This window comes from Stegodyphus dumicola, chromosome 2, assembly GCF_044657685.1.
Source record: "Stegodyphus dumicola isolate Sdum_Otavi_A_Nest chromosome 2, ASM4465768v1".
Classification (NCBI taxonomy): domain Eukaryota; kingdom Metazoa; phylum Arthropoda; class Arachnida; order Araneae; family Eresidae; genus Stegodyphus; species Stegodyphus dumicola.
The window spans coordinates 115,687,669-115,711,430 of record NC_140769.1 but is presented as its reverse complement, the minus strand read 5'-3'; the positions used below and the strand labels follow the sequence as shown (position 1 = coordinate 115,711,430).

The window sequence follows — 23,762 nt, the reverse complement described above, 5'->3', positions numbered from 1 at the left end:
TGAGATGTAATTGAAGCATCAGAACATGCCTTTATGTTTGTTCTTTTTAAATAAGAGGCTTATTTAAACCTTTGTCTGATATTGTAGTTACTTTCAGACATAGTGATAATTTGCTTCACGTCTATCGGGGGTTTTGGACTATTTAACTTTTACCAGATCAAATAAACCCTCATAAGTACATTGTGGAGAGGTTGACAAGTTAGGAGATAAAGCACGCAGAAACTAGCGAGAGCATTGGTTTGCATATTCAGACAAATCTCTAATTGTTAGAAAAGATGCTTAAATAGAGAAGTAAATCGATATGAACTAGACAAAATGTCTGGGAAGGCTTCAAATTAAAATGATGGATAAATATTTTGTTGGGTGTTTTTGTTACAAAACATAAATGTTTTGTAGCTTTCAATGCGTAATTATTCTAATATCCTTTAAGAATCAGTGTCGTAAATTACATGCATTTTATTAGATTTTGATTTTAATAGGCCTTTTTTAACAAATACTGTTAAAAAAACTTAATAGTGGCCATGTAAATCCATAATGACTAAGGTTAACTATTTACCTAATTTAATTATTTATAACTAACTGCTTACATCTGTGCATATTAAAGCGAGTTATTGCCTTTCATTAATACTCACTGTGATCACAAGATAAAACACAAAAATGTAGAAATTCAAGTATAACTTATTCTTTGCATCTAGTGAAACTTAAAATAATGCAAAACAACTTAAGACCCCTGGTGCTCTAATGGCTTATTGGAACCTGAAAGTATATTAACTGGGTTACAACCCCTGGAACTCTGCACAAAGCTATGACACTATCTGCATCAAACAGAGCCTGACTAACTTTCAACACTTGCCAACCGTACCTACATCAGGCCTTTCAGGTTTGTTCTAATCAGCAGGTCTCTCTCTAGACAAGCAGCAGCGGTGATAACATTCAATCTTTTGTTATGAATGATGCTGATTATGATCTTGCTTCTCATTTTAACCTATGCCATTTGACATAAAATCTACTTGCTATTTACTAAACCTCTAGACCAGCGGTTCTCAACCTTTTGACTAACGTGTACCATCTAAACAAAAAATGAAAACCTTTAGTACCACTATTACAAAGTACTGCTACCACTTACTGTTTTGAAATAAATAGCTCAAAATACTTTGCTTGTTTGTGTACCACCTATTTTTTTCTTTCGTACCACCGGTTGAGAACCTCTCCTCTGGACTGACCAAGTATGTGACAAAATGAGACATAAAAAAATCAACATAAAGCTAACTATTAGTAAAACGTAAATGTCACACATCTTCTTTCAAATATGTCAAACCCATTATAAATGTAAAATATTTAATGCTACTTGGTAAACTGCATGGAGTTTTATTTTATTCTTAAACTTATTAATAATTATGTTCATTAATACTACTTAGGGATCTATTTTATTTTTAGGATGATATTACAAAAGTGAAATTCAGGCATAGAATAATATTTTTAATTAAATTTATTCAGTTCCCATTTGCTCATAGGTCCTTAATTTTTTTCATTCAAAGTCCTTAATTTCCGTGTGCAGAAATCTGTACAAACCCTGATATTCTCTAGTCACATGTTTCCTATGCATAGAGATGAGTATCCTAGGTATAAAACGTCCTAGGATATGGGCAGTTGATAGGTGAGGTACTCTTTCCAATGTGCTGTGCAAAAGTGAAGTTTTTCCAGTTCCTGAAAGTATCGACAGTTAGTTTTTTGTTCTTTTCATCAAAGGCTTGGAGATAAGTAACTGAAATTTCTGCAAACAGGAATACCACAGTTTAAAGGCTCATAAATATTCTGGTATAGGAATCTGAGTCCACTTGCTGGAATCCATGGTAGATAGGATTGATGGGGCCTGAATTTTTGCCTTTTGAAATATTGGATGCTTTTATCTCTTCTACAAAAGTAAAAATTTTTGTACGTTGGTGAACATCACTAAATGTGAAATCACATTTGGTCTTGCAGATCTAATTAAATTGCTAAATATTAAAAGTTTTGTTTAATATTACATGGTTATAATTTCTTGCACATGTAATATATATGCTATCAAAGTATATGCAAAGCCAACTTAAAAAAGAAATTTCAATATGCCTTTGATTTTAATGTTATAATAAAGAAATTTACCTCCCTCCCAAAAGGAATAAACAGCCATATCTTATTTTTTTAAGAACCTTATTTTATGGATGTGCAGTTTCATAATTCATAATCATAAAGCAGACTTTTTCTGCATGTGTTCTGTCATTCTGATTTTTGTGAGCAATTAATAAATGTAGAATCGGTACTTACTGTCTAGGAATATGATGTTTGTAAACTTACTTCTTAGGTGGCTGTCTAGGGCTAATAAACTAGTCCGATTTATGTAAAACTTGAATATTTAATGAAACATGAATAGTTGCTACAAACTACAAAGTAACTACTTACGTAGAAGGAAATAGGTGAGATTATTTACAAATGAAGAGAAGGAATCGTCTTATATATTCAAACATCTTTCAGTCACGTCATCGTCTTAATGGTGGAATCGTCTGACTTCCATCATCGGGAAAGTAAAAGTTTTATTCTCACAGCTTGTCGCGTCATCCGATTATAATGAACGATGCCATCCCACAACTGCTCGTCCATCCTGATGGAATGCGGCCTCGCATTCTCGTAGCACCACCATCTACATCTAACGATCTGAAAAAAAAAAGAAAAAAAAAAAGATTTTTTTAGTTACTATTGAGGGAAAAGTCGTCTTAAATGGTTTATTTCAGCCATCTTCCCTTATCATCTTAACATCCTCAGAAATATCGGCGTTAGCTCTTCTTAAATGCTCTAAATGCTTAAATGCTCATGCTTAAATGCTATGAGAAGTTAGACCGCTTCAGAAGGAGAAAGACACGTTTCATTAAGCTCCTGTACTTGGATTATTTTAACGCGTTTTTTTTATCATCGGCGAATAAATTTGATATCAAAAGTTTCGTCTTTAAGAGATCTTTTAAATGATATAGTCTTCTCGGATGTAGGTCCATCAATTGGCGAGATATGGATTAATTAGTGATTTTCATATCACGATTTTGTATGTCCTTTGTGCTCAAGCATTTCGACCTCCCAACATGAAGCCCTGCATCGTTTCGCTTCAACTTGCACTGTCGAACACTTAATTTACGACTTGACCGTAAGCAGTATTCCCCCTGCAAACCCCAGTAAAGCACTATTCTATTTCTCCTCAAATCGTCTCTTTCATTCAAAGCACAGTTCAAAGGGAACTGTGCTTTTGTTTTACCAAGCATCTGTCAGAAGGAACTCATCCCAGAATAACAGGACCAAGTCTAATCACCTAGACGGTGTGAGGGGATCACAAGTTTAAAAATTTGAAAGGAATCGGACGAGTGGTTCATTTTCTACACCATTTGTCGGATTTTTTTTTTTTTTTTTTTTTTTAACTTAGTCGTCGAGGCGATTACAGCATTAGTGATCTGCAAATTTGCATACCTCAACACTGTGTGTGAATAATCCAGCAGTGACAAACAGGTCATTTAGTTACTTAGTGTGTGCTATTTAATCACTAGTAGCAGAGTGTGCGATAGTTATTCAGGTACCAATTAATCATCAGCAGTGTGAATGGTAATTTTTAATAGTGTCAAGTTTCCTTTTTCAGTTAATGAAAGTGTTCAATTTGTGCATAGTGTCTCTGCATTTTGCTTTTGCAAAGTGTGCATTACGTGTTTTTGTGCTTGTGGATCTCAACCTAATTGGATTACTAAAGGCACAGATGAAACACATATAAAAACTGGCTGCCAAGGTAGGATACTTCCGAATTAACTTAATTGGTTTAACTCCTGAAATATTTATTGTTTTATAAGTACGCATTAACAATACAGTGCTCAGTAATAATTCTCTGTTAATCTCACTGGAATATAGTGAACTAATTAAGCGTATTGCACTCATGTGTCAGCACTATCTTGGCACTAAAACTTGTTAGTGTAGTTTTACTTGCATTCGTAACTGCAACTAACTTTTATTTTATTTACCATAATTGTGTAAATTCCTTATTATAGCGCACTAAAATTTGATTGCAATTGTAGTATATAGTGCTTTTGCTTGTGTAACGCAGTATTTTCTGTCAGCATATAATTTATAACTAGTAGTAACTTTATTATGTCAACTTTATTAAGTAACTTTATTAAGTTAGTAACTTTATTATGTCAAAATTAATTTCTTATGTAGTTAAGTATTATGTAGCTAGTAATTTTATTATGTTATAAATTATGTTAGTAATTTTATTATGTTATAAATTATGTTAGTAATTTTATTTTGTCAAAAGTGATTTATTTTATCTGCAATACGTGCTATTTCAGAAATAGCCTTGTTTTCTTGTGTTAATTCAGTAACAGCATTGTGTTAATTCAGTAAAAGGATTGTATTCCTGTGTTAATTACAATTCAAGCAATATTTTATTCCACCAGTTTTTCTTCTACCTGCTAAGTGTTTTCATTATTTCAGCAAAAGTTTTATGTCTTTTTGCTAATTGCACTTCAAGCAATGTACTAATTAGGCGTATTGCACTCATGTGTCAGCACTCTCTTGGCACTAAAACTTGTTAGTGTAGCTTTACTTGCATTCGTAATTGCAATTGACTTTTATTTTATTTACCATAATTGTGTAATTTCCTTATTATAGCGCACTAGTATTTGATTGTAATTGTAGTTTTACTCTTCTATTGCGACTTTTACACCATATGCTCAGTTTTTTATAGTTTTTTTTTTGACTGTATTACATTCACTTGTTTTAGTATTGTTTTTGTAATACGAGTACTAGGCATATAGCAGTGTTAATGTACTTATTGGTGCGTATCTTTAGTGTTTCTGCGTATTCTACTTGTGCTTATCATTAGCATTGAATTTATGTTTTTAACTTACACTTCTTAAAGACTTTACACTGCATTATACTTTATTCTCTTTGTAAGCACAACATTGTTTATCTTCTGCATACGAATCTTTTGGCATTTAGTACTAGTCTCTGATGGCAACCAGAGATGATTCACTCAATTTGGTGTATAAATTAGATCAGCCAGCAGTCATTAGCCAAGAGGCACAGACTTCAGAGGATTCTGTACAGACGCCAACTGTGAAGGTAAATTCCTTAATAGACAATTTTTTAAGACACCTAGAAAAGCACCGAGGTAGATGTAAACTTACCTCAGCAGTAATTTCTGTCCTGGCAGATTACTTAGCTGATATAAGGATTGTTTTGAACGATCAAGAGGTAAGAATTGCAGAACTTTATGGTGAATTAAAGGCATTTAAGGATAAATTTCCAACTTGTGTTCCGTACTGCTCAGCTTCTGACACTGTTCAGCCCATCTCCTCTGTTCAACAAGACACTGTTCTCAGAACAGAGGAAGAAGTGAACCACGAACAGATAGTGGAAGAAGCTTTCCAAACGGTTGTTAACAAACGCGCCCGCAAAAAGCAACAAGCTCCCGTTCAGATTCCTCTCTCGGAACACGTACTACTAATTAAAGACAAAGACGATAAGAGGACTCCAGACAGCATTAAAGAGCTTTTAAAACCTGTTATCAATCCAATTAAGCTAGGTGTCCACGTAGTACAGGTAAGATCCACACAATCTCGTGAACTCTTGGTAAGGTGCAGGGAGAAGGCACATCTAGCAAGACTAAGAGGCGCCATCACTGCGAATTCTCAAGTAAGCAATCTGCAAGTTTGAGAGCCAAGAGTTCCAAGACGCTCCGTTATTGTGTTCGCTACTCCAGAAGACACAACTAAAGAAGATCTTACGACAGCGTTTCGTGAAGCACTCGGGCGCTACTCAAACGAAGGTATACACCCAGCACGCTCCTTCAAGAGTAAACTGGGTCTCACGAATTGGATCGTAGAGTTTGATGTTCACATTATAGATAAAGTCCTTTCACTCAGAAGTGTCTATCTTGGCCTAAGTTCCTGTGCTGTAAAGGAATATCATCGCATTACGCATTGTTTCAAGTGTCAAGGCTTTGGACACCTAGCCAGGTATTGTAGTGAAGAAATAGTGTGCAGCACTTGTGGGGGCGCCCACCGCCACACAGATTGCAGTGGTGATTTAACAATCTGTGTCAACTGTCAAAGGGCAAACGCTACTCAGCAATTGAATTTAGATACAAAACACACAGCAAGTGACACGCAATGTCCCATCTACAAGCAGCATATGGAGCGTCTGATACGTCGCGCTCAGGCGAACAATTAACTTCTCTATTTGCTAATGACTTGCAAGGTATGATATTCGCCCAATGCAATCTGCAAAGGGTGCGAGCAGCTACATTAAATTTTGCTGATCTATTGGTAAGATTTAAGGCCACAGTCTCATTTATACAGGAGTTTTATACTAGTGGTGAATACATACCTGGTCTGCCAAGCACAGCTAAAATCTACTTGTCAACTTTAAAACTTGCAGGTTTGATTTATCATGGTCCATTGTCACCAGTTCTAATCCGACAAACCGGACATACAGTTACAATCCTTTTAGAACTACACACTTCCTCGCTAGCCCTCACGAGCGTCTATATGCCTCCCAGTGGTTCTATGGATGATCTTCTGCAGGAACTGAATCCTGATTTTCTTGCCAGATATCCGTTTCACATTATAGCAGGGGATTTTAATGCCTCGAGTTCTCTTTGGGGAGCACGGGGAGAAAATGAGAGAGGCCGGAAGGTTCTAGACTTTATCTCGGAAAATCGGCTAGTTGTGATCAACTCTGAGGAGACCCCTCCCACTTTCTTTACCACTAGGGTGGAGGGTTGGCCTGATCTGACTTTAGCTTCATCCCCACTAGCACATCTTATCAGCAATTGGAGAGTCAGTGATACGCCGACGTTCAGTGATCACAGGCTGATTCTCTTTGAACTGCAATTGCCGAGCATATATTACACACAGTATCGCTTAAAGATGAAATATGGCAGACATTCCAAGTTCATGCAACAGTGCAAGCTGATTTTGCCCCAGTACCTCAAAGGACTAGACAACTGTACATCTGGTAACGATTTGGACAGGATCTACGATAAATTAATACATGATCTAATGGCAGTTGCTCGGATGTCATACAAAAGGAAGAGATTGAAAATATCTTGACTCTTTATCCTGGTGGAATGGCAAACTTACGGAGCAGAGGAGTAGAGTTAGGGCTTTACGCAGCAGAGCGCAGGCAGAAATAGACCCTGCTGCCAGGCAAAGTAGAATGCAACTTTACAGAATGGAACACGCCAGTTACAAAAAACTAATCATTAATAGCAAACTGGAAGCATGGCAAAACCATTGAAGCAGAGTCATAGAGCATTATGGCAAGGTACAGAAAGTAGCCTGTGCGAAAGTATTTCGTCCACTACAGTTAGCAGCTTCGCAACTTCGCACTACTAGCGAAGAAATTTTGGGCAAAATACTTGAAGCTATCTTTCGCAATGACACACAGGAGACAGACTCAGCATGACAGGCGGACATCAGAGAACACTATGATAACTGTAATTGGACTACCACTGAAAGTGACTCGAAGCTGCCAGCGCCAACAGAATTGCACAGAATAGTCAAGGCTCTAGTCAATAACAAGGCACCGGGCCCAGACGGCCTTGACAACATCTTAATCAAGGTTGTGCATCAAGCATGCCCAAAGCTCTTGGTTAAATTATGCGGCACATGTTGGAGACTGGGTCATTTCCCAACAACTATGAAAATAGCCGACATAGTTCTCTTTCTGAAGGTCGGGAGGGGCCCCGATGATCCAAGATCCTACAGGCCTGTCAGTCTGCTACCAGCCATTAGTAAAGTAGTTGAACGAGTAATACTGAGCAGACTCAATCATTTCTTAAGCAAAAGAAATATAATACACCAAGCTCAGTTTGGTTTTAAACAGGGTACTTCAACAGAGCATGCTCTGACCAGTCTGTTGGACACAATCAAGGATAACCGAAATAACGATCTGCACACAGCAGTCGTGTCAGTCGACATCCAAGGGGCATTCGATTCACTCTGGTGGCCAGATGTGATCGAATGTCTAGACCAAATTCAGTGCCCGATTGAAATCCTCAGGATTATTCTCAGCTATTTGTCTGATCGGCAAATACAGATAACAATGCCAAATGGCCAACTTCAATGACGACTGGTGCGTAGCTGTCCCCAGGGTTCATGCCTGGGCCCAGTCTTATGGAACCTGGTTGCCAACACGATATTTGATCTTTACAGTGGTGATGAGACTGTCAAAGTCCAGGCATTTGCTGACGACTTTCTGCTTTTGGTCACTGAAAGACACAGACTGCAGGAGAATGTACAGCGAGCACTGAACCTCTTTGCACAATGGGCAGCCGATCACAAACTGGAAATTTCAGCGTCCAAAACTAACATTTTACTCATAGGGCGTAAAAGTCCACTGAGGTGGAATCCAACTATAAGATTATTAGGTCATCCAGTTAGGACAGTTTCCCAGTTGAAATATCTAGGTGTCATCATAGACAACTGCCTCAACTGGATTCCACATTTGCATCATATACACCAGAAAGTAGTATCTCTTACCAATAACATGAGACGAACTACTGGCATGTATTGGGGCATTAGACCAGACATGTTGAAGATCTGGTATCGTACAATAACAGCGAGGGTGATTTTCTACGGGTCTTCAGCATGGGGTATTCATCTCAATGGAAACCTGAGAAGGAAACTCAATTCTATTCAGCGTCTCCAACTCCTCATGATTACTAAAGCTTATAGGACCACTTCGACAGATTCATTGCAGGTGCTCGCTGGGTTACCACCATTGGATCTTGTCGTGGAGAGGGAGGCTGGACAAGCACGGATCCTACGCATAAAGATTTTATTTTGTGGGATACCAATTACCGCGCTCGTGATTACGAGGATCATTCCCCTCGTTCTCTAGGACATCCGGCGGACATAAATTATGATGACAAAGTCACCATAGAGCCCTTAATTCCGGTTAGGCACGAAATTTGTCTTTATACGGATGGTTCCAAAACGGAGCTTGGCACAGGTAGCGGCTTCTGCGTCATGCGAGGCAATACTATCTGCTACACTTGGTCACAGAGGCTGTCAGATTACAATAGTGTATTTCAGGTGGAACTTGTAGCAATAAAGGCAGCACTAGATTATATTAAGCAAAATCTAACAGGACCAGTCAGAATACTGAGTGATTCAGCATCGAGCCTACTGGCCATTAAAGAACTCAACAGCAAAGCGGATTCTGTACACATTATTAGGGATGCTCTACTTCAGATTCCCGAGTCCCAACGACCGTACTTGAGCTGGGTTCCAGCGCATGTAGGCATTGTTGGAAACGAAGAGGCCGATAGGCTTGCTAAGCTAGCAGCTAACGACTTGAATATGCCTGTAACACCCCTAAAAGCACCAGTTTCCTATTTAAAAAAGATTACCGAACTTAAAATGTTAGAAATTTGGCAACAGAGATGGAACAACTCCACCACAGGCCGCAGAACCTTTCGTTTCTTCCCCAAAGTTGGTTTGAATCTGGTCACTAGTAGTGCTCATCTTACACATTTCTTTACTGGACACGGACCATTTCCAAGCTATTTACGGCGCTTCAGATTAGCTACTTCAGACAGTTGTAGATGTGGAACACTAGGTGATCCGGATCACTTTGCTTTCGAATGCTCTCTCACGATACTATTTCATTTAAAAAAACCCTCTGAAGCACACTGGTCCGGGTGGTAAGACACCCTCAAGAGAAGTAAGCTCGCATTTAATCAGATTCATCGAGTAATGGACATTTGTGCTCGTGAATTCTGTTGAACAGAAGCGGTGTCAACAGCAGCTACAGCAGGCAATTCTATACCAACAACTTTCATAATTCTTACCTTACAAATTTGGTATCTTATTATATACGATAATATTCAACTACTGAAATTAGGACAATTTCAGAGACTAATGACATGCCATTGTACCTATATTACGTATATGCATGACAGCCATGTTTAGTGCAGTACATGAATAACTTTGCTGGAACATGTTGTTATCCATTATTAATCTTTAAATTTTATTGTGTTTACTTAATTTTTGTATTGTATTCTGTGTATTTCAATTTACATATTGTCTTAGTGTATTGACCTGTTAAGTAGTAAGTGCGTTGTGTTATGTTTTCAAATTAAGTTTGCGGTATAATAGTAAATACATATATAGAGCTCTCGGCTAGTACCATGAAACATTGTGTGCATATGTTTTGTAACAGTTTCTAGTATTGTGCAAAATGCAACAGTTTATAATAAATATTCGTGGCCGCAGAACCAACTTTCTGATAAGCACATTGTATATTGATTGTTATTTTGTAGTATTCGCCATTTTATTTCAGTGTATGTACAGTATTCCGTTAAGTTTCTTGTATAATTTTTTCTATTAATGTGGAGTATAATAGTTTAGGGTCGTATAATGATAAGTAAGTGTGATGTATAATAGTAGTATTGAACCAGACTTTCTTGGTTGTAGAACTTTGTAAATATGTATTGAAATATTTTGCTGGATTTAATGTTTTGAAATGACTCGTATTCTAACTCTGCTACAATATATTATATTCCTAATTTCACTGTGTGTTTCCAAAGGTTATTGTCTAGTGTTCTTTAGTTTTAGCATTACAGTACAGCATCATGTACAGAATTGTCTACTTTTCTGATACGAGCAGTGTATATGTTGTGTTTTATTTGTAGTATCAGCTTTACTATGTCAGTGTGTACTTTTCTGATACGAGCAGTGTATATAGTGTGTTTTATTTGTAGTATCAGTTTTACTATGTTAGTGTGTTTTTCAGTATTATAGTAATATATTGCATAATATGTTGTAATGTGCTGTATTATAGTAAGTGTATAATAGTAAGTCGGTGTGATGTATAACTGCAGGCTTGAAATTCCAATGTTAGTCTTAAATTTTACTGTTTTTGTTTTATCTTTACCAGTTTTGTATCAATGCAGCTTTGTACTTCTAAGTATTTTATTTATTTATTTTTGTAATCTATACTATCAGGAATGTCATATGTATTCAAGGTAGTCCTTTGTATTCTTTATCTAGATGTGACTCTGTACTCTTTCTTTTTTTTTTTTTTTTAATTTAGACTTAATAAATGTCTGCAGAGCGGACATCATACTGCAAGGGCTTGTTCCCGGTTAGTAGTCCTCCTTAGCAGTGTAAAAAAAAAAAATAATAATAATAAAAAGTCTATCTGAATGCATACATTTCACAAACACATCTTCCTTTCATGTTGTCTGGAATAATTCGTCTGGATTCGTCTTCGTATTTATGTCTTCTTAAACATCATCTGGATACGTCTTCTGAATGCGTCTTCTTAGATACCGTCTGGATATGTCTTCTGAATGCATCTTAGATATCTTCAAGATCAGTCATTCGTATGCGTCTTCTAAAAATCATCTTCTTTAAGCCGTCTTTCTTCATACATTTTATCCTTAGATATCATCTTCAGTCTTCTTAAATTAGTTCACGTCTTTAAAATAATAGTCCGTTAGTCAAATCGGGAGAAATTTGTCACCTTGGGAAAAAGTCTATAATCAGGAATCATCAAAATTGGTATTTCATTATCAAAGATTTTCTATTTTTTGCCTGGGTCGTCTGAATCTGCATTTCCACTTCTTTTTTCTCACCTTCTTTAGTTTCTTTTGTTCCGTCTTTGCTTTCTGTATTAGTGTTGTTTTCATCAGACTTTTTAACTGACTTCTGCTTTTCAATCTTCTTTTCTTCTTCGGTGGTCTCTGTAGTTTCCTTGTCTCCAGTGGTTTCTTTTGCTTGTCTGTTATCAGGTATGTTACTGAAGTTTTTTTTAGTAGAATTAACAATTAATTCATCATAAACTCTAACATGAGACTCTTCTTTAGGAACATGCTTCTTTTGAGAATCTCATTCTTCAGTGGCGTTTCTCCTCATTGGCTTCGAAGCTAATTGTATTGTGCTTGAGTTTCCTTTTTGCACTAATTCAAATTTATCTTTAATAGCATCATTTTAACTTATATCAGAATCTGTATTACTCGGAACGTTGTCAGAATTCACAATCAGGAAATCATTGCCACTTGCTTTGATTGTGGATGAGGTATCCAGTTTGATCACATTCTGTACTGTAACAGGAACTATACTAACGGGATCCGTTTCTGGTTTTGGAAGTAAAACACCATAATTAACAACTTTTCCGAATCCTTCTTCAGAACCATTTCCATTGCAATAAGCATTTTTTTTGCTCTTCAGAATCATTCTCAGATTTCTTGTTTTCTGCGATAAAACAAATATTTGATCTAAATGAAGAACCATCAATTTCGAATTCACCTTCAAATCTCTCTATAGGTTTGTTGCCAAATTCCGTTAACTGTAGCTCTGCTGACTCAAGTTCAGGAGAACCTATCTTCTTATGTATATCTTCTCGGATTAACGTTACCTGACTACCAGTATCTATTAAAGCATCAATCTGCAAATTACCCAAATTAACAGTTTTATGCATTTCTTTCTGACAAGTCTGAGTTATTGGAGTAACAGCTTTGGCATCTTGGATATTTTTAGATGATGTTTTCGAACAATCTACGGCTTTGTGTCCAAACAAATTGCATATAAAACACTTAAATCCTTTACTCTTATTATTACAGAAATTCGATTTATGGCCTAAACTTCCACAATTATAACACCTTGGCTCTTTAATCTTACTAGGTACAATGCGTGTTTTATTTTGTGTGTTAGTACTTGAATAACTCTTATTTTTCGTATCTGGAATGCAAATTTTCTCATAAATTTTTAATTTCTCTTTGAATTCAGAAATAGTTTTACACCCGTACAAAACAATTTTGTTACTACTCTGATCTGGTATCCCATTGATTACGTAATCAAGAATTGATGAATCATCAACAGAACCGCGACTGGCTATTTCACGCATGGCAATTAAATATTCGGAAAGTGATTCACCAGGTTTTAAGTGTCGTTTCTGTAACAAATTATGAAGTTGTGCACTGTTTATTTTAGAACCAAATTCAGATAAAAGATTTTCTTTTAATTATACCCTTCAAAGACCTAATAAATACTTTAGCAGAACCAGTAAGCAATTTTTTGGGAAACACGATTTTCTGTAATTCTGATAACTTAAATAATTTAAAAGATTCTTCTAAATCACCAATGAAGGATTCAACTGGATATGTATCAGTGCCATTAAATTCAGAAACAGTTTCTAAGATATCACGAAAATGTAGGGAAATATTGCTAGGCATTATAATGTTTTCATCCACTGATTTATTTATGGGAGGTGATTCTGATCGAAAGGAATTACCATCATCATTTTTATCAAAATCATAAACACTTTCGTTTTCAGATAACTGATCATTGTCATCACTTTCGGATTTTAAAAGCTTAAAATCACAAAGACTATTCAATATTAAATCACAGTTTTTATCAGGATTTGAATCATAATTAAGATGTAACAAATTATACACAGAAATAAAATCATTTGCAGTAAGAGTTTTAAGTAATTTTTGTTTTGTTTCTTCAATATTAAAATCAGATGGAAAACCACAAAAGTTACACAATCTAGCTCTATTTTTTCGATCACCTAAACTTCCAAACACAATTTGATGTAAAAGTTTAATTGACTTAGTAGGCCCAGTCTTTAAAGAATTGGAAATTCTAGGAATAGAATTTAAGGTAGTCATCTTAATTCACAATATCATAGAACACTATTCTTAGAAGTAACAATGTGGAAATAATCAAAACAAAACTTACTTCTCTTCTTTTGTAATATTCATCATGCTTCTTCCTAGGCTCATCGTGGCCTGAGCACCCAAATCTGTAGAATCGGTACTTACTGTCTAGGAATATGATGTTTGTAAACTTACTTCTTAGGTGGCTGTCTAGGGGCTAATAAACTAGTCCGATTAATGTAAAACTTGAATATTTAATGAAACATGAATAGTTGCTACAAACTACAAAGTAATTACATACGTAGAAGGAAATAGGTGAGATTATTTACAAATGAAGAGAAGGAATCGTCTTATATATTCAAACATCTTTCAGTCGCATCATCGTCTTAATGGCGGAATCATCTGACTTCCATCATCGGGAAAGTAAAAGTTTTATTCTCACAGCTTGTTGCGTCATCCGATTATAATGAACGATGCCATCCCACATAAATAGTATCTTTTTGTGCATGTTTGGCAATGGTGATTGCAGCTCAAAATTGTGAAATATTTTGTCTTTATTGTATGCAATTTTCTGAAATATTACAAAAATGTTTTAATTCAAGCAAAAATGTATCTATAGATGAAAATTCTTGAGCTGACTTTTCCATTAACTGAGATTATTTTCTTCTTTCAAGGAGGAATTAAAGAGAGATACAAGGGTTACTTGGCTTATAACATTTTATACAGTGTGGAATTCTAATTGTGTGAATTTCGCACCAGTCTTTGCTGAAATGTCTGTTAAGTAAGTATTTTGTTTAATTTTTCTTCTTTTTAAAGTGTTTTGACATATTTACTGTATAATTAATCATATTATTCAAATTGTCATTTTAGATATGGACTTGATAATCTTAAATTTGGGAAACTAGATGTTACTAGGTATCCCGAAGCAGCTGAAAAGTAAGTACTTTCAATTTAATCATTATGTAGTTTAAATATACATTTTTACGTAAGACAATGGCTCTCAACCTTGACGTGTTCCATCTAAACAAAAATTGAAAAACTTTAGTACCACCACTACACTTTACAATAATTATTTTTCAATTTCTCAATAGAAATATTTAAAAATATATATTTTGCCATTTGCACAATCTATTGACTATTTGTATTAAATATGCACACATAAGAAATATTTGATTAAAAATTAGTTATCATTTTAATTATAAAAATTTAAATTATAGTACTTTAATTCTAAAATATAATGCAAAATTTCGGCATGTTTAAGAAAGATCAGTTTCTTTATGGCTGATCTTATTTCACTTTGTTTTAGCCATAAATTAGGATCCGCTTTTAATTTTGTTTTGTACTTATTTTTCAAATATAAAAGCCAAAAGTTAAGAAATGTGTTGTTTTTGAAATATTCAGTTAGAGTTTGATCACTGAAAATTTCTGTCAATTTCTCTTTTTCTTTACGAGATAAAATTTCGGGTATATTTGAACAAAATGGATTTCTAATCCAATTTTCTTTTTTCATAGTCCTTGGGAAAATACATGTTATCAATGAAAAAAAAAAAGATTTTTATTTTATTTTATTTTCCAAATTATTTTCATTTAGAAAGCTTTCAAAAAATGATAAAAAGCTTAAAATATTATTATCCAATTCTTTGATTATTAGATCGAGTCTTTTTATCATTGCATTTATTTTACCGCTGATGGTAAACAAATTAAGATTTTGTCCTTTTAATCCTAAATTTAATTCATTTAACTTTCCATAAATATCAGCTGACTATGCTAAACATACAAACCATAATTCACTAAATAAATGTTTTAAAATTCAAATTTTGAATCACAGAGCAAAATTTGAATTTCTGTTTGAAGTTCAAAAAGACTATTTATAACTTTTCCTGTGGATAAGCACCTTACTTCGGAATGTAACAAAAGCTCTGTTCACTGCCCATCTCATGGCTTAAAATCTTAAATGTTCAGGAATTTAAATCTCGGCTTTTAATAAAATTGATGATTTTTCAGGTTTTCATGAATTGTTTTGGCTACTTAAACCTCAAGATGAATGGCGCAGTGAGTAAATTTAGTTTCAAGTATGAATTTCTGTATTTGAGAATTAACACTGCAGTATTTTCCTGTTAAAGCCCGAGATGTGCCACAGCATATGGCAATGCACTTATTCCAGGAATATCATTCTCAGACATAAAATTGTCAATTACCTTGAAAATTTTGCAGTCTTTTATCATGAAGATTCACTAAATAAATACTCTTGGGCAGTTTGTTTATCTTCTTCAAAGTGTACATAAACCCTGACAATTGAACAAAGCTCGTTATATTATTAGTATTTTTCACCCAATTACAATGCGAAATACTTCCTGTGTTTTATTTGTGTCTTTTATGGAATTTGTTGACTTACTGCATCATTTGATAATGGAATATTATTATGTTCATTAGCTCTTTTTTTTTTTTTTTTTTTTTTTTTTTTTTTTGTCGAATAATGTTAAAGCTATATCTTTAGCTGCTGGTAATATAAGGTTTTGTCCAATTGTGTGAGACTGCCCACTTGGCAATTCTTAGGCTTACTAGGCAACTAGCTTTCAATCAAAGCTTTTTCACTTGAAGCTTTGATTGGAAAACTAGTTGTTTACTAATTTTGTTACTTTAAGCTTTTTTCACCTGAAGTAACAAAATTTTTCATTACTTGTTTACTATTTTTGAACTTCAATAATTTTCACTTAAAATATTCTCCAGATTTATTCTTTAAACTGGCATGCTTAAATTTTAAATGTCTTTTAAGGAACGATGGTTTCATATTTTGATTAAATAACAATTCACTGCAAACAATACGTTGAGGTTGGGAGTCATTTCATCTCCATTCCACGTAAACCCAAATGATAAATAACTTTCATTATATTTTCTGTAAACAATTTTTCATTTCTTTTCAATAATTTTAGTGTTAGTAGATTGTCCTGGATCCATCACCTGTGAATCATTTTTCTGCTTGGTCAGTCCTAGCCATTTTTCCAATTTCAAAATCTAGGTTAGTTTTAATATTTTGTTACTAATATTTAAATGCACAATATATTAAGAGTTCTTCAAAAAAAAAAATTCTTAAATTGTGTAGAAAAGTAAGGCATGCAAGGCAACAAGAAGACAAAATACCTGCTGTTAGAGATAGCAAACAAATGTAAAAAAGTGATTCTAATTGAAAATAGAGCAATATGAGCTCGAAAATGATGGCGACCTAAAGTTGTAGACATGCTAATAAATTGATCAACTCTAAAAGAATTATTGAGATAGTATTATCTTTTTATAGGAACTTATTTTTATTTACTATTAAATACAACAACCATTTCTATTACTATTTTTAAAAACATCATTTATGACAAATTTTATTATGTGTTTGGGTAAAAGAATATTGTAAAAATACAAACAGATTATTTTGCTAAATTCTGTGAATGGTTTTTGACCTTGAACAAAGCTCAGATCACATATAAATATACGAGTGTTAGAGGGAAAACTTAAACAGGACGTTGAGGTATTTCATATTTGAATTTAATAGTTAAAAATATTTTGTTTCTTTCCATACTTCTGTACTTCCTCTCCAGGAAGCCAGGAACATGCAATCCTTGTTAAGAGGGCAACGTTACAAATTTTGTACGTAGGTAATTTTAGTTGAATCATACGTAAAATTTTATTTTCCTGTGTAATGCAATCGGAGACAATTTTTAAGAGAAAGCTATGCCAGAAAATTAAGAATTACAGGGACAAGTGCATTTAAAATAGAGAAAATGTGTATCTCGGTAATTTGTGAGATACCGCCAAGCTGACAACAGTTTTGCTGACTTGGCAATCACTGTGTTGACATTTTGGTGTAATTCCTGTATCACCATAATAAGTACTGTAACTGAAAAAAATATAATTGACCACTATGTAAGCTGTAACTGTAATTCGACCCCTGTATTGCTTTCCAGTAATTTTGAGAAGCAGAAAGAATTAGAAATACATTCAGCGGCTGGTTGAAAGCTATTTAAGGTCAGAGAGAAAGTATCTACTTTCAATTGCTTAGTTATTGTTGTTGCGAGTTGTAATTTTGTGTGAATTGAGATAAATCGGAATTTGCTTTCTCTTTAGATGTGCTTTGCATTGCATTGTGTTTAATGTTCTTAGTAGTTTGAAGTGTAACTGCTGATTATACTGTGTGATATTGTGAACATTTGTACAAATATTTCTGTGGGTTCTGAAATATTATGTTTGATAAAAATAAATTTTTATTAACCTATTTTCGGACTTTTGCTTTTGGTTTATTACGAATCCATATGCTTGCAACAATATAAACACTAATAAAAATGTAACAAATGACTGAAAGTTTTTATTCTGGTGATTAATAAAATACAAGGAAATAATACAGTATAAAGTCCGTAATCTGGATGTCCATTATCCAGAATGATCTATAATCCGGACCTCAAAGCCACAAACTTACACATGCGCGTAAAGCGCTTACACATGCACGCTTCCACTACGTATGCGTGTAAAGCCAGTAAAGCATTTACACATGCGTGCTTCCAATAGTGAAGAAAGTGACAGAGAGGTTATTGAAAACGAAAAAATTTCGATTGACAAGTTAGTCGGTATTCTCGACACAGCAATTACAGGACTTGAACAGTGGAACTTTGTAACTGAACAAGAAATTATGTCTGTTTATAGAATTAAAGAGAAAGTATTAGCACAAAATGAAGCAAATTAACCAACTTACATTGAAAGAAATTAAGACACAATAACACGCCGAATAAATAGTAATTCAGAAGTCAAACAACAAAACTCAGTGTTATGTCTACAAAATTTTCACAGGACTAGTTTCGATGGTTTTACCAAACCAACATCCTCAGCTACAAAACCGCAAATGAACAAGATAGGAAATAATGATTAGATAAGATAAGAAAGCCTGGACAAGAATAAGCAAGTGGCGCCATCTGTTGGTGAAACCAGAACTAAGGCTGAATTATAATTTCTTTAAAGGCTGAAGGCAAATTTGGATTGGAATTAGGATCGTTAACTAGAACAGAAAGATTTTTATGAATGTGAAATGCCTCTAGAAAATCCAGTTCTGCAATGGAAGATGTTTTTTGAATTATTTTGGCAGCAGAAAAATTGAAAAAGTGATTTTCGGACCAACAATGTTGAGCAACAGAAGACTTCAGTGTTTCCTTTTTTCTCCTTGACGTATGTTCCTTGACGCAAAATTTTAAGGCTCTCTTACTTTGGCCAATGTAAATTAAACCACACTGGCAAGGAATCCTATAAATACCCCAGGAATTCATATCCAGAATGGGGTCCTTGAGTATGGAACTCGGAATTTTATTGATGGGAGAATAAACAAACCCGAAAGTTAAATTTCTGCAAAATATGTGCAACTTTATAGCTTACTGATGGAAAGAAGGGAATGACAACAGAATTTTTATAATCTCCTAAAACAAGAGTGTGCCTTTTAGTGTGTTGAGATGAGAATTTTTTAACTGCTTGATTAATAATGTTGTTTGAAAAGCCCCTGTCAATAGCTATTGCTTTTAAATAATTTAGTTCTTCATCAAGGGCTAGTTTGGAGGAGCAAACTTGAAGAGCACGGAAAACATAGGAATAAAATGAAGCTAACTTTTGTTTAGTCAGATGACATGATTTAAAGTGTGGTGGAAGGCAAACCGATGAAGGTTTACAGTAAACCGTAGTACTGAAGTTGGATGTGTTACGTGTGACCAGAATGTCGAGAAACGGAAGATAATTGCAAGTCTCAAGCTCAAAAGTGAACTGAATAGCAGGATCAATAAAATTCATTGTTGAAAGAACTTTATTTAAATCATCTTTATTACCTTCAAACAGGGTAAAAGTATCGTCTACGTAGCGGAACCATGCTGGGAAGTTTAAAGCTTCAAACATTTTTGATTCATAATAATGCATGTAGATATCAGCCAGGATAGGACTGAGGGGGCTTCCCATAACTAATCCCTCAGTTTGCTTGTAATATTTATTTTGGAAAACAAAATGTGTTTGTTTCAAACAGAGTTGAGTGAGAGAAATCAGCTCATCAATTTCAATGCAAGAGAAATGAAATTCGCGAAGTCTGGTTTCTAGACATCTTAATGCACTCTCCACTGGGACATTGGTGAATAATGATTTTACATCAAAAGAAACCATAAGTAAATTACTAGGAGAAATGTTTTTAACCTTTTTTATAAACTCTATTGAATTTTTTATGGTGTAAATGTTATTGTCTAATAGAGTTGAAAATCTAGAAACTTAATATTTAGCTAATGGATATAAGGCAGTACCTAAATTTGAAACAATAGTGCGGAAAGGAATACCACTTTTATGAATTTTGGGAAGAGCACAATCCGCAACAGACGGGATAAGCGAATGTTTTAAGTTGCTTGAAATGATTTGCGAAGATTTGATCGCAGTTTTATTTTTGGCAAGTCCGAAGGTGAAGGATCTTTAGGGATCGGATTATATGGTCCTTCGTTTAAGAGTTTAATGAGACCATCGATGTAAGTGTTCTTATCCATGACGACTATCTGGCCACCTTTGTCGGCCTTTGAAATGATAATATCCGGGTTAGAATGAATTTCGATCATTGTAGCTCTTTCTCTCGCAGTTAAATTTGGTTTCAAAGGTTCATTATTGAATTTCACATTATGAGCGATAAGATGCCTAATCATTTCTTTCTGTGAATCTGAAACTTTACTGAACTTAAAAGCTTTTTCGATAGGAGCCAAAATCTTTGGAATTGAGGTTTGACAGGTTTGTGAGAAGTTAAAATTATATTTTAGAATTCTCTCTTGTTCTTCTGAAAGACTAACATTAGAAATATTAACTATTGGCTTGATGTTTACAATGGGAAGATTTTTTGAACTACTTGAACTGGAAGACTGTAAAAGAAGTTTTTCGAATCTAACTGCAAGGGTGTTTTTATGACGGTTAACTGCATTCTCCATTCTAGACCAAGACTTTTGTTCAAGGGCAGTGAATTTTGGATATGATTTAGCGAGCTCCAAATGAAGCATATAGAGTTCATGTTCAATTTTGGACAATTGTTGACGTGTATCTCTTATGACAGACCGAAGTAAGGCAAGCTTGCAATTTAACAGAATTCTTGAAACGCGACTCGAAGTCTCCATTGGAGAACTGGATTTTCTCGAGACATTTCACATTCAAGAAAATCTTTCTGTTCTAGTTACTGATCCTAATTCCAATCCATGTTTGCCTTTAAAGAAATTATGTTTTAGTTCTGGTTTCACCAACAGATGGTGCCACTTGCTTATTCTTGTCCAGGCTTTCTTATCTTATCTAATCATTATTTCCTATCTTGTTCATTTGCGGTTTTGCAGCTGAGGATGGTGGTTCTGTAAAACCATCGAAACTAGTCCTGTGAAAATTTTGTAGACATAACGCTGATTTTTGTTGTTTGACTTCTGAATTAGTATTTATTCGGCGTATAATTGTGTCTTAATTATAGAAGCCCCAAACAGGCTTATTTTTTACACGTGGTGTGGCCGCCATTTTGTGATTGCATGAGTTTCGGTAAGTACTATTTTTCAATTTTCAAGTTATGTTTATGTTTTGTATATTTGTATATTGTGCTTTGCTTGTCTGATTTCATGCATTTTGCTTACAAACGTTTTGTTTTCTATTCATTTCAGTGAGGGACTTTTCTGCTGTTTTGTGTGTGCTTTATTATTACTTAGTTAATTTAGTTTGATTTTCTGCATTGTTTATCATGCCTTCATCCGTTAATCGTTTCACTAAATTAAGCCTGAAATGGCAAAAATTCCTGAATCATCTTGACTTTTTACTTAAATGTAAATGTAAAAAATTGATCCCAATAATATTCAAATCAAATCTAATCAAAAACCTTCAAGTCGCGTTTCAAGAATTCTGTTAAATTGCAAGTTCCAAAATTGAACATGAACTCTATAAGCCTCATTTGGAACTCACTAAATCATATCCAAAATTCACTGCCCTTGAACAAAAGTCTTGGTCTAGAATGGAGAATGCAGTTAACTGTCATAAAAACACCCTTGCAGTTAAATTCGAAAAACTTCTTTTACAGTCTTCCAGTTCAAGTAGTTCAAAAAATCTTCCCATTGTAAACATCAAGCCAATAGTTAATATTTCTAATGTTAGTCTTTTAAAAGAACAAGAGAGAATTCTAAAATATAATTTTAACTTCTCACAAACCTGTCAAACCTCAATTCCAAAGATTTTGGCTCCTATCGAAAAAGCTTTCAAGTTCAGTAAAGTTTCAGATTCACAGAAAGAAATGATTAGGCATCTTATCGCTCATAATGTGAAATTCAATAATGAACATTTGAAACCAAATTTAACTGCGAGAGAAAGAGCTACAATGATCGAAATTCATTCTAACCCGGATATTATCATTTCAAAGGCCGACAAAGGTGGCCAGATAGTCGTCATGGATAAGAACACTTACATCGATGGTGTCACTAAACTCTTAAACGAAGGACCATATAATCCGATCCCTAAAGATCCTTCACCTTCGGACTTGTCAAAAATAAAAACTGCGATCAAATCTTCGCAAATCATTTCAAGCAACTTAAAACATTCGCTTATCCCGTCTGTTGCGGATTGTGCTCTTCCCAAAATTCATAAAAGTGGTATTCCTTTCCGCACTATTGTTTCAAATTTAGGTACTGCCTTATATCCATTAGCTAAATATTAAGTTTCTAGATTTTCAACTCTATTAGACAATAACATTTACACCATAAAAAATTCAATAGAGTTTATAAAAAAGGTTAAAAACATTTTTCCTAGTAATTTACTTATGGTTTCTTTTGATGTAAAATCATTATTCACCAATGTCCCAGTGGAGAGTGCATTAAGATGTCTAGAAACCAGACTTCGCGAATTTCATTTCTCTTGCATTGAAATTGATGAGCTGATTTCTCTCACTCAACTCTGTTTGAAACAAACACATTTTGTTTTCCAAAATAAATATTACAAGCAAACTGAGGGATTAGTTATGGGAAGCCCCCTCAGTCCTATCCTGGCTGATATCTACATGCATTATTATGAATCAAAAATGTTTGAAGCTTTAAACTTCCCAGCATGGTTCCGCTACGTAGACGATACTTTTACCCTGTTTGAAGGTAATAAAGATGATTTAAATAAAGTTCTTTCAACAATGAATTTTATTGATCCTGCTATTCAGTTCACTTTTGAGCTTGAGACTTGCAATTATCTTCCGTTTCTCGACATTCTGGTCACACGTAACACATCCAACTTCAGTACTACGGTTTACTGTAAACCTTCATCGGTTTGCCTTCCACCACACTTTAAATCATGTCATCCGACTAAACAAAAGTTAGCTTCATTTTATTCCTATGTTTTCCGTGCTCTTCAAGTTTGCTCCTCCAAACTAGCCCTTGATGAAGAACTAAATTATTTAAAAGCAATAGCTATTGACAGGGGCTTTTCAAACAACATTATTAATCAAGCAGTTAAAAAATTCTCATCTCAACACACTAAAAGGCACACTCTTGTTTTAGGAGATTATAAAAATTCTGTTGTCATTCCCTTCTTTCCATCAGTAAGCTATAAAGTTGCACATATTTTGCAGAAATTTAACTTTCGGGTTTGTTTATTCTCCCATCAATAAAATTCCGAGTTCCATACTCAAGGACCCCATTCTGGATATGAATTCCTGGGGTATTTATAGGATTCCTTGCCAGTGTGGTTTAATTTACATTGGCCAAAGTAAGAGAGCCTTAAAATTTTGCGTCAAGGAACATACGTCAAGGAGAAAAAAGGAAACACTGAAGTCTTCTGTTGCTCAACATTGTTGGTCCGAAAATCACTTTTTCAATTTTTCTGCTGCCAAAATAATTCAAAAAACATCTTCCATTGCAGAACTGGATTTTCTAGAGGCATTTCACATTCATAAAAATCTTTCTGTTCTAGTTAACGATCCTAATTCCAATCCAAATTTGCCTTCAGCCTTTAAAGAAATTATAATTCAGCCTTAGTTCTGGTTTCACCAACAGATGGCGCCACTTGCTTATTCTTGTCCAGGCTTTCTTATCTTATCTAATCA

General features: G+C 34.5%; 1 protein-coding gene across 2 annotated transcripts in view; it reads left to right on the top strand.

Annotated features, from left to right (window-relative positions):
- Positions 1-23,762, top strand: part of LOC118196502 (thioredoxin-related transmembrane protein 2 homolog) — a 74,994-nt gene that overhangs the window by 39,826 nt on the left and 11,406 nt on the right. Inside the window, exons 5-7 of one of the 2 annotated variants that reach the window (XR_015039528.1) lie at positions 14,353-14,459; positions 14,549-14,614; positions 16,612-16,697. Coding sequence is in view for 1 of the 2 variants with exons in the window: in XM_035367966.2 (XP_035223857.1) it covers positions 14,353-14,459; positions 14,549-14,614 (173 nt within the window). In the remaining variant the exon portion in view is untranslated. The remainder of the gene's footprint in view (positions 1-14,352; positions 14,460-14,548; positions 14,615-16,611; positions 16,698-23,762) is intronic. The other variant, XM_035367966.2, reaches the window with a different exon arrangement.